This window comes from Candoia aspera, chromosome 2 (assembly GCF_035149785.1).
Source record: "Candoia aspera isolate rCanAsp1 chromosome 2, rCanAsp1.hap2, whole genome shotgun sequence".
In the NCBI taxonomy this organism is placed as follows: Eukaryota; Metazoa; Chordata; class Lepidosauria; order Squamata; family Boidae; genus Candoia; species Candoia aspera.
In genome coordinates, this window is record NC_086154.1 from 150,812,189 (window position 1) to 150,823,647 (window position 11,459).

Here is an 11,459-nt window from a genome sequence, read left to right on the forward strand (position 1 = left end):
AGTTTAAGGAGTGAAATAGATGCCAAAAATCTTGCAGAAACTTAAGCTCCCAGTTTTTCTCTTAAACTTCCATCAATTTTTCCCTTAAACTTTTTGGGGGTGGGGCTGGGATTTTTGAGTGAAGCTATGGATGCCCTCAGCTAATTGCATTCATTTCGATCCTTACGTTTCTCCACCTCCCCCCCAAAAAACACCCCAAAACATCTGAAATATTCAGCACCACCCACTCAGAGCGAGAACTCAGAGGACCACAAATGAGATGGCCCACACTTGTTACTAATCATTGGTTACAGTTGGGTAGAAATTGCACTCTGAAGTCTTCTAAACTATTAGAAGGGCTTACAGGGATCTTATCTTAGCCTAGTAAATTCAAAGAAAGTGTTTGCTCTCTCCAGTCTGGAAGGGCTCATAATGAGAGTGACTGATGTGTCTAATAATTCTTGAGATGTCATGGTTCTCGAAGTCCGCAAGCCAGAGATCTTGGCGTTGCTTACTTCAAGGTGTTTACAGAGGTGGAGGCTGCTTTGCCTGGGTCGTCCTTTCACTCTGGGCCGTTCTCTGCAGAGAGATGACTCACTTGCAGAAGGAGGTGACAGCCATTGAGACCAAGCTGGAGCAGAAGCGCAGTGACCGCCACAATTTACTGCAAGCCTGCAAGATGCAAGACATTAAGCTGCCCCTCTCCAAAGGCACCATGGATGATATCAGCCAGGAGGAGGTAAGAAAAGTCCTGCAGGGAGGGGAAGGAGGAATATTGAGCCAGGATGCATGGGTTAAGTGAACTTCTCTTTCTCTTTTGGCTTGATTTCAGGGTGGCTCCCAAGGAGAGGAGACAGCCAGCAGTTCCCAGAGGACCTCCAACATGTATGCACGAGAAGCTCTCATTGAGATTGACTACAGTGACCTCTCTGAGGATCTGAAGGTAAGGGGAGCCCTCTGGGGTTTGCCGTCTGTGGAGGAGTTGAGGGCTGGTAGCTGAAAAGATTGGCTGTTCTTCCCAGCCTGACACAAACACAGTAAGGCACTTTACTTCAGAATATTGATATTGTATATTTTCATCAAGTAATCTGCATAGGCCTTCCCCAGCCTAGTGTTCGCCAAGTGTGTTTTAGACTTCAGCTTCCAGGTCTTCTAGTTAATTTGGCTTAGAATGCTGGATCTTGGAGCCCCCACACACCTGAAAGGCACCAGCCTGGGGAAATCTGATGTAAATAAAAATGAAATAAAAGACCATGTGACAGTAGGACTAATTCAGAATAAAAATAGATCATGAAATACTTTAAAAGAAGCAGGTATTAAAGAGAATAATGACAAGCCACTTTCCACAGATTTTATTTTACCAAATAAAAAAAGTTTTTCAAAAATTGTCCTTGCTGTCTAAAACTCTCTAGTGAGGGAGACAGGTAAGTCACCTGGGAGAGAGGACCACATTCTAGGAGCCATTCCTAAGATGATGAGAAAAGAATAAGCAGCAGGAGTGAGGAAGCTCCTGTAGAATCTGTCCTGGCACCAAACCCTTGAAGGCTTCATACTTGTAATATATGGAGGGGGACTAGGCAGAAAAAAACATAATTTCCAAAAACCTGAAGGGTTGGGAAACATCTTAGATGAAGCTGGCTTCTAGGGAGTATTACTACCTGGTTTAAATCAGCAGGGATCGTCTTAATGGTTCTGAGCAGTTACTCTTTTCTTAAGACAATGAATATGGGCCAGAATCATTTTGAGATACTTGGAGGAATAGTTCTGAGGTAACTAGAAGGAATAGTTCCCCAGTTTTGGAGAAATCCAATTACTTCCGTTCCCATAAAAACTCTTTCAGATCTGGTTTATAGGAGTACAGCACCTTCTAGAGCAAGTATTAAGAGGCCTAATGGTTGGGGAGAAGAGTAGGAGAAAGGCTGTTTGTGCAAGCAGACTCTGTTCATGCATTTTACTTCTTGTATTTAAAATAGAAGTATTTACAGATATGGGTGTTTTATACAATATCTCTCCATTGTGTACAAAAATGAGGAATTCAGCTTCATAAAACAATGAAACCTCTCTCTTGAAAACATTTATCTTTTTATTGCTGTCCTTTGATTTAAAAACCTGATCAGAATGTCACGCTCCTTAATTTATTAAATGGCCAGAGGAAAGGATGTTAGAATATTGCAGCTGATTAAAGCTTTACAGTTGATTAAAGAGAAGTATTGTGGAGCATATAGTGCCTGTCTCCTAAGAACCTATTTGTCTGGCCCCAAGGATTAGAGTGACCTTCTCCAGCCTGGTGCCCTTTAAATGTGTTGGGCTTCAGTCCTCATCATCCCTTCCAGAGTTACCAAATGCTGACTGGGAATCATGGAGGCTGATCCACAGTCACAAGATTGGGAATGTAAGGCTTGGCCTACTTTGCCTGTCATCTGCAGGATTTTTGATATTGATGCTTACCATATTAATAGCAACTATGGGAATGTTGTAAATTTATGTGAGTGTAAAAGGCCAAAGAATGTTGTTTCAGGTCAAGTTAAACATTAGGGCTTATTTGTTAAGATGTTTACCAAGAAGGCAAGGAATGTGATTACCATCTTGAGGGAGCAAAAGGAACATGCTGCCTCATCTGGACACAGCAGATCCGGGTGAAATGTGGTTGGATATTTTTTTTAGACTTTTTTAACATCTCCTTGTAATTGTTGGGTTTTCTGAATGGTTTGGCTGATTAGAGATCTACCCTTTGTTAAAAATCTTCAAAAAGAATTGTTAAAAGGTAAATTTAACAGTCTTTATAGAGGATTTTACCATGTGTAAAACTGCTTGTTTGCTTGAAAATGTAAAGAGTCTTGTTATCTTTTTCTTACCACAAAAGTCATGAGAGTGAACTTGCTCAGAAGTTCCAATGTTTAAGTGCTTAAAGGAGAGGGAAAAAGAGTTTGCAACTGATAAGACTCACTAGTAATTCATTTTGCTTTAAGAGGTGAGATAAGTTTACAGTGTCTTTTGCTCTAGGCTTGGGAGAGTTGTTTGAATACTCTTTAAGTTCTGGGAGTGAAAGACCAGTGCCTTGTCTGCCTTTTCATAAACTGGTTCATAGGCAAACTAAGCTGTTAACCCAGAGCCTTTGAGGAGGGATAATCTTTGACCACAAGATGTCAGTGTTGGCAGGACCATCCTGGCTAGTAGAGTTTTCAAGGAGATGGTCTAGCTGCTGGGCTTCCCACTCCAGTAGGAAGTCACAAGCACAGCACAATAAATAGATTCTCATGAAATCTAAGAGGTAATCACTAAGTGCCTGAGTGAGAAATCAGCTGGACATTGGAGAATAACCTCAGGGTATAACAGGAAGGCTGTCCTAGGACGCCCATTCCATGATTTTGGTCCAGTCATGTGTTACTGGATCACTCAAATAACAGGGATTGGAGGAGACCTTTCTGATTCTTACACCCTTCTTCTGGCTAGCTGGGATTTGGCCAAGTGTAACAGTTTGTATCCTACCCGAGGACAAGCAAGTCTCACCTCCATTCTTCCCCTCCTCCTCCTCCTGTGGGAATGAAGCACTGTTGACTTCACTGTGGTGTCTGTCATCCTCTTTGTCTGAAAAGAGATATGCCTTTATGCAAAAGTCTAAATGTGAAATTAAAGACTTAGTTGCATAGAGATACTATTTTTCCTTTATTTTATTCATTCAACTTTTCTTCCCCATACCTACTTTTTTTTTTACTATAAAATAGCTAGCATGGATTCTATGATTCTTGACAGCTGCTACCTATATACTTTCTGGCCATGCTATACAGTATATTGAGACAATTGAATGGTAAAATGGATGCTGGGTAAGACAGAGCTTACCTACACAATCCATGTGGGCACTAATATGTTTGTGGGCCTTTTCCATGAGGCCTTTTGGGTCCATGCATTATCTGTTTTCTTTTGCAATTGGCCATGCCGCAAGGGCAGCCATTTCATGAATGGGAAGTTCCTCCTTTCTCATGGCAGCTGTAGCATTCACCATATACTGTTTATGTTCCAAATATGTACACTGGCCAAAATGGATGGGGATCTGGATTCAACATTGCCCCATTGATGAAGAGATTGCTGATTCCATTACTTTCAATGTTCTGAGGATTCTCACTCAGCTTGAACTTTTGTAAGATAAAATCAGTGATAAAAACAGTATGTGAGAAAATCAAGGAGTTACCTCTCGGCTTGGCCCTGAATTGTGGGGTTGAAACAATTTCCTTAATTTTGTAAGTAAACCTTTCTTAGTTGTCCATAGGTTTCTAGGACTTGGGGGGCTACTCAGTTCTCTGGCTTCCATAACTACCTTCTCTTATTCTCCTTGTAGGATGTTCAGTCTGAAGATGAGATCAAACAGGAGATGAATCAACTGCAACAGAAGTTGAATGAACAACAGAGCATATTACAGCGAATTGCTGCCCCAAACATGAAGGCCATGGAGAAGCTGGAAAGTGTGAGGGACAAGTTCCAGGAGACCTCTGATGGTACCAGATCACTTTTGTAGCCCTCAATTACCTCAGCTTTTCCCAAACAAATGCCCTCCTGGTGTTGAATTTCAACTCCCTTAATTCCTAGCAAGCATTTTAAGAACATCCAGTGCATCTGGAGGGCACCAGCTTGGGGAAAGCCCAACTGTATGATGGGGCCTTTTGTTGGAAGGATGGGACCATTTATGCTTGCTCCTTTTCCTGCCAGAATTTGAGGCTGCCCGGAAACGTGCAAAGAAAGCCAAGCAGGCCTTCGAGCAGATTAAAAAGGAGCGCTTTGACCGTTTCAACTTCTGCTTTGAGTCAGTAGCTACCAACATTGATGAGATCTACAAGGCCCTGTCACGAAACAGCAGTGCCCAGGTGAGGATGCCATATTATGAAGAGGGCTGCATGCCAGCCCATCCAATTGCTGAATCAAGAAAAAGCAGGATTCTGTGACTTAGGTAAATTATGCAGATTTTGCATAATTGCTTAAGTTGCATCATGCTTTTCAACAGATGTTCTTTTGCACTATTTATTCTGGTCTTGTTACTTCTGGGGAGGGGCAAGTAAGGCCCTGATGCTTCATACACCCACTCTAGGCACTCTTCTTTTGAGCATTTGCAGTCACTGCTCAGACGCTTTCAGGCAGATCTTTTTGGCCATAAAACTATCAACTCTGCATCTCTTTTTTTTTAACACAAGTCAGGGAATCTGAAGAAGCTGCATATCAAATATCCAGTTCAGCACTTCTTCAGAAGTAGAGTATACACACAATCCAGTGCCTTAGTGAAGGCGTGTGCACATTTTTGCGGGCCATGGGTCTATTTGACATGTGAATAAGTGGGGCCAGGAAAAAAAATTAAAAGTGATGTCTTTTTTTTTCAATATAATTAAATTACATGTAGCTGATAAGATTACTCTCCATTATTTAATAATGTAATCGTTTGTCAAAGATCTTTGGAGGTAAGTGAGGGCTATATTTAAGGGCTTCAGGGACCTCATATGATCCTGAGGCCTCAGGTTGTACATCTCTGCCTTAGGTTTATCACGTTTCAACATTTCTGGAGTCATTACAGTGAATGGTGTCTCTTAAAATGAAATGAAACCTATAATGAACAAGAAATGTCTCTGTGTGTGTACATGCACTCACTGTGTTTTCTTTTGCTAATTAGCCAATTTTTGATTGGGAAGGAGTATAATTGAGAGCCAGTTTGCTGCAAATTGGAAATCAAAATTCTGCTCTCATAGGAATCAGGTGGAAAGAAATTGGATTCATGCAAATTTGCTTTCCAGTTGCAAACAGAATTGTCTGCAAAAATGTCATTCAGCTCTCAGAAGACCGATCAAAGACTAGCGGCTGTTCTTTCATTCATATGCAAACTATAATATTTATTCATGTGCGAGGCTTTGATTTGCGGCCCCCTGTATTGTCATTGCCCCAGTTCTTGCACCTGGCAACAGCCTGATCCCCTCTCAGAGTCCTACTCGTGCAGAACCAATTACCTTTGTCTGTAACTCTTGCTGCCTGAAGAACTACATACTGTACATGGCCCCAGTCAGATATTTGAAATAGCACCACTGTTTGTGAAGAGGAGATGTAATACAGGACAGCTCTCATTTTCTCTCCTTGCCCTCCAAATCAGTGATGATATAATGAAGGGGTTTTTTCCAATGTAATGACTATAAACTTTAATACCTTCTTTTAAAAAATTAATGCTACAATTTTTGATCTTCTGATCATACTTTGCATTCTAAAGCACCCCACCATCCCTCTACACCTGGAAATAGGCCTTATTTATCTATTCTTGCATCTTCCCTCTTGAGTATGGTTATAATTTCACAGTACAGTACTACAAACGATGAATCTCTTGTTAAGATATTTGGTGGTCTCCCTCAGTACCTTCCATTCTTTTTTCTGCAGGCTTTTTTAGGTCCTGAGAACCCAGAAGAGCCTTACCTGGATGGCATCAATTACAACTGCGTAGCCCCAGGCAAACGCTTCCGGCCAATGGACAATCTATCCGGTGGGGAGAAGACGGTGGCAGCTTTAGCTCTGCTCTTTGCCATCCACAGGTGAGGCCAAAGTTGCTCTGAAGGAAAATCTAACCAGAGTTGGTCTTCTCCTGGCTTGAGATTTGGAAGATTAGTGGGGAGTGAGGAGAGCAAAATTGTAGAGATGGCTCATTATTCTTTAAACACTTTGGAGGGTTTAAGTTTTCTAGTGGGTCTACATTTTAGACCTTTTAGCCCTAATCATTTTTTGATGTAGAGGAGTATAAGCCCAGAGAATGTGCAATGAAAGGTCAGGTAGATGCAGATGTCACATATCCTTCCTTCAATCAGTGGGGGGCTCTTTTGTAGATACTATTTGCTTGTCTCCAGAAATTATTCCACCAACAGCTGGGAATAGTGACTTACCTTCTTAATCAAAACTGAATATGAAGTACTCTGTAATCCTGGATGTCATCTGCCATAGCGTGGGTCCTCAGCCTTTTTGGCCATTTTGCATATGAGTTTTGTGAACATGTTGTGGACATTACAGGTGCCATGGAATGTTGTCCTGCCTAGTTGCCAGGATGGCATGTCCAGTCACAAAACCAAAGTGTCACATGAGGTAGAGACCTTGGAGGTCATGAAGAGGAAAGTTTGTGGCCACATTGTGCACAAAACTGAGATCCCCGGACAGCGCAAGAGATGGCACACAGTTGAGAATCTTTGACTTGGTATGGTTTCCAGGGACTCCTTCTGTCAGATTTGGATTTGGAGGGTGGAATCAACAGGATAAGTGCATCCCTTATATATGCCAGTGGTCCCCAAACTATTTGAGTATGAGGAATCCTTTTTAACATCAAAACATTCTGCAATCACCCTGATGATAGAAGTTATACAGTACTTTAATACCTATTGACTGAAATAAACAAAAAGCTACATAGATTTTGTGATTTTGAGAAATGCTTTTAAATATATTTGTATTTGCATACAGCTGAAAAAATGGTGTTTATATGTAAAAAGGAATTTATTCAGTATACAGGTGGTTTATCATTTTCCTGTTCAGGAGAAATTCCCTCCTGCCTCCGCCCCCCATATTTGTTTAAAATAAATAAATATGTATGTATGTATGTGTGTATATATAATGACTAGCCCTCTCCCCCTCTTGTACTTATTTCCTTATTGGATAAAGAAGTCCTTTTGCATGCTTAGAGAAACAGCTGCACCCTCCTCATCTGGTTGCTGGAGGGTGTCTGACTGTGCTAGCCAGGGAGGTTAGGTGAGGCTGGAGTTCTTGTGCACGTGATGGCGGCCGTGAGGAGGGCCAAAGAGCCTTCAGCCATGGACTCGAGAAAACATTGGGTTGGGGCTGAGGGCTGTCAAAATTTATAGAAGGAAAGTTTAAGAGAAGACTGTGAGGGGTGAGATAACTGGTTGGTTCTGTGGGGCAGAGAGAGTGGAGTAGAGACATATACAGAGCCACAGTAGTAGTTACAAGGTTGGCTGTGTGAGCATGTATGGGCAGCTTTAGTGATTTCAGGCATGATGCAGGGAAGGAAACAGTAGCAGGAAAAGCCATGAGTGTATTATTGTATATAGTGGAAGGGAAAGAAATACTGGGCTGGCCTGGGAGATTGGAAGGAATGGCACTGGCTGATTTGGGCTGACTGCTCTTTCTTCTGGCCAGTGTCACAGTGTTCTCCTGCCCGCTTCACCTGAGGCAGCAAAGTGTCGTTTGGCCAGTGTCTGTGTCAACAGTAGAGCAGTGCAGGCTGCTTCGTTTTGTTTCCCTTGCACTGGTCCCCTGCCCAGAGCATGGGAGCCCCTGGTATGTGCAAAGCATCTGCAAAGGGAGTATCGAAGGTGGTAGCTGCTAGGACAGTCTTCTGTCTTGAAACTGGTGAGCTACTGCTAGCGAAAGTGGACAGCATGGAGTTAGTTGAAAAAGAGCTTATTTCCACTGAAGCAACTGCACACGTTCGTGTGACTGTTTGCCATTTCTGTCCCCAGCTACAAGCCTGCTCCATTTTTTGTCTTGGATGAGATTGATGCTGCTTTGGACAATACCAACATTGGAAAGGTTGGTAGGGTTGGGTGGACAGGCAGACCTTACTGGCTCAGGGGGAAGGACTTGGCCAGCTCCCAGTTCACCCCTTTCTCCCCATCCCTGTTCTCCAAACAGGTAGCCAATTACATCAAGGAACAATCGACTTGCAACTTCCAGGCCATCGTTATTTCCCTGAAGGAGGAGTTCTACACCAAGGCCGAGAGCCTCATCGGTGTTTACCCCGAGGTACGAATGTGAACAGGGGAAGAAACGTTTCAGAGAGTGTTGTTGACAATATCATGTTTCTTTCCCCTTGAATGAAATGGAGAGATCTGAGACCTCAAATGGAGGCAGCCCTACTAGAAAACAAGGTGAAAGCTGCGCTTTAGGAAGCAAAGGCAAGTGAGGGGCGACACATTGGGAATCTCTTCCTGTCAAGCCTTTCTCCAAGAGAACGCGGGCATTCTAGTTTGCTTAGAGGCTCCTGCAGTAATACCCCTTTAAGGAAGCTGGTGTTCCCCATTTCTGCAGCCATAGATGAGGACAGGGTTCCTCCAAAAATGTTCAGAGATGTTGTTCTTTGATGCCTGTCTTGTCGTTTGCTTCCTTCTTCTCTTGAGAGGAAAAAAAAGTGATGACCAGAATGGGGAGGAGTGAGGTTTTTTTCTTTTCATGAGGGAAGAAAGCTAGGTGGGCCTGAAAAACAAACATGACAAGAACTCTTTTTTTTTTTTACTTGGGGGGGAACAACCCTATTCCCTTCCTCTCTCTCCAGTGGCTTTTTCCTAAATTAAAGGTAAGAATGTATCTTGAAAGCTGAGCCTGTTAGTTCAAGCACACCTAAAATAAACGTATTTTTTTTAGTGTCACATTTGGTCTTGAACCTACCTGCTATAGAAGAGAAAGAACAGGATGATCTATTATGCTGTTTTCCCTCTTTTTCTTCCCAACAGCAAGGAGACTGTGTCATCAGCAAAGTCCTGACCTTTGACCTCACCAAGTATCCCGATGCCAACCCAAATCCCAGTGAGCAGTAGATGCAGAGGAAGCTGAACCACTGCTTGTCTTTTCCCAACTTTGCCTTCCACCAGTCCCATGTTGTTGTTTTCCCTCTCCTTCAAAGGCCTTAAACCATTGCCTGCCCTTTATTTCTCCTATGGAACTGCTAGCAGGTGTGTGTTGGGCAGGGGATGAAAATAACCTAAATGTTTTAAGACAAAGCGGCATCACTCTTAGATTGGGGGCCGTCATCTTTGTGTCTGTAATGACAGATTTTCCCTTCTCTCCAAAACTGTAGCTGTAAGGCTACCTCCTACCCCCACTTCCTTTTTTTAAAGACAGCACCTCATTGCTGTACGGGGGAAGAGAAAAGGAGGAATCTTGTTTTCTCCAGTAAAACCCACTTGGCTTTTAAAACTCTTTATAGGACCAAAATAATGGTGGTTTCATGAGAATTCGTCTCGTGCCAAGCTGTCGCCTAAGGTGTGGCTCCAGATTTTGCTCTTTTTTTAGCCTGATATCATGTATGTGTTTTTGTGTGTGATTGAAATTAAAATATATTTCACTTCCATTCCCTGTTGTGACTTTTCTTTGCCAAAGGTGCAGCGGAAAGGGAACATTGAGGTTGGGGCTTGGTGACAGTTGTGGACAGCATTAATTCTTTCCATCAGGATGTGCCAAGGTTGGCCCAATGTCACTGAGCTTCTTGAACATTCTCCTCCAGCCCCGGTGGCCCCATAAATCCTGTAAGCTTTAGATCTTGAGTGGGTGCTGATGAATCTTTTGGGGCCAGATGCAATTTACTAACAGGGTCCTTGGGTGAACAGTGCTGGGAGGGGAAGGCACTGCTTCTGTTTCTTTCAAGGCAATGATGTCTTTGACAAAATGTGTTCCTGTTGGAAGCTGAGCAGCCTTGCAATTAGTATTGGATTGTTTGCCAGTAACAGCAGCATTGATGGTCTGATCTGACCTAACCCGCATTCTGACCTTGATGTGACCTGTTAATCGAAGGAATTATCACCTCTTTATTCCAAGTTTTTCTTTTCTAAAAACAAATTAATACTTTACACCTAGAAAGCCAATGGAATTCCTAGGAAAGCAAAATTCCAGAATGTTCATAGCTGTATTTTTGCTGCTTTTTTTTCCAGTTCATTGTTAATTTATCCTGATTTTGCTAGTCATGGGGAAGGGAAAGGAGGTTTATGGTTTGTTGAAGCCTTATCCCTAACCATAAGAAACAGTATTTACTCATCCTTCTGGCTGTTGGAGGTAGTATATTTTTCAGATATATTTTCCTGCCAAAGTTTGCTCTTTTAACAAAACCTAAACTGAGCTTCTTGGTTGAACTGTGCTCCTAGTAATACTTTTTGTACTTTCTCTGGACTTCTGTGGAATTATGTCACAGTAGGTAGAGTAACTGGCCTACCTAACCTGATCTTGAAAAGCCAGACACGATTAAATCTGGCTAATACTTGGATGGGGGGGCAGCAGAAAACTGAAGGGTATTAGAGGGTAATGGCAAATCACCTTTGTATTCTTGCCAAGAAAATAACATGGTCATGTCCCTGAAAATAGCAGAAGTCAAGCTCAACTAAAAATATATATTTTTAATGGAATTATGGCATATTTGATCGTTTAAGTTTGATTGATTAAGCCTCGATTGTTACTGATAGATGCTATTTTGTTAGGTGGAAGAGGGGAAGCTTTCTCCCAACAGTGCAGAATTGTATTTGCCCCATGGAGTATAGCAGATCTGAGCGTGGATTCTTTTGAGAGAGCTGTTGGTCTATAATGAAACAAAAATGATCTGGGAGAACAATACTCTGCTTGTACTGTGTAGATTTAGTGTGGCTTAAAGTTGTTTTTCTCTTGCAAAAGGCAGGTGTTGCCTCTTCCTCTTTTAATTTTAGAATAATCAAGTTTCCAGTCCTTACAGATGAAGAATTAAGCTCGAAGATTGGTCT

The 11,459-nt window shown here is 42.3% G+C and overlaps 1 protein-coding gene across 1 annotated transcript in view; it reads left to right on the forward strand.

Moving 5' to 3' along the window:
• Positions 1-9,795, forward strand: part of SMC1A (structural maintenance of chromosomes 1A) — a 31,672-nt gene extending 21,877 nt beyond the window's left edge. The window contains exons 18-25 of the mRNA XM_063294280.1: positions 565-718; positions 812-922; positions 4,316-4,472; positions 4,684-4,838; positions 6,382-6,533; positions 8,460-8,529; positions 8,632-8,742; positions 9,450-9,795. Of these exons, the coding sequence (XP_063150350.1) occupies positions 565-718; positions 812-922; positions 4,316-4,472; positions 4,684-4,838; positions 6,382-6,533; positions 8,460-8,529; positions 8,632-8,742; positions 9,450-9,533 (994 nt within the window). The 3' untranslated portion in view covers positions 9,534-9,795. The remainder of the gene's footprint in view (positions 1-564; positions 719-811; positions 923-4,315; positions 4,473-4,683; positions 4,839-6,381; positions 6,534-8,459; positions 8,530-8,631; positions 8,743-9,449) is intronic.
• Positions 9,796-11,459: the final 1,664 nt, after the last annotated feature.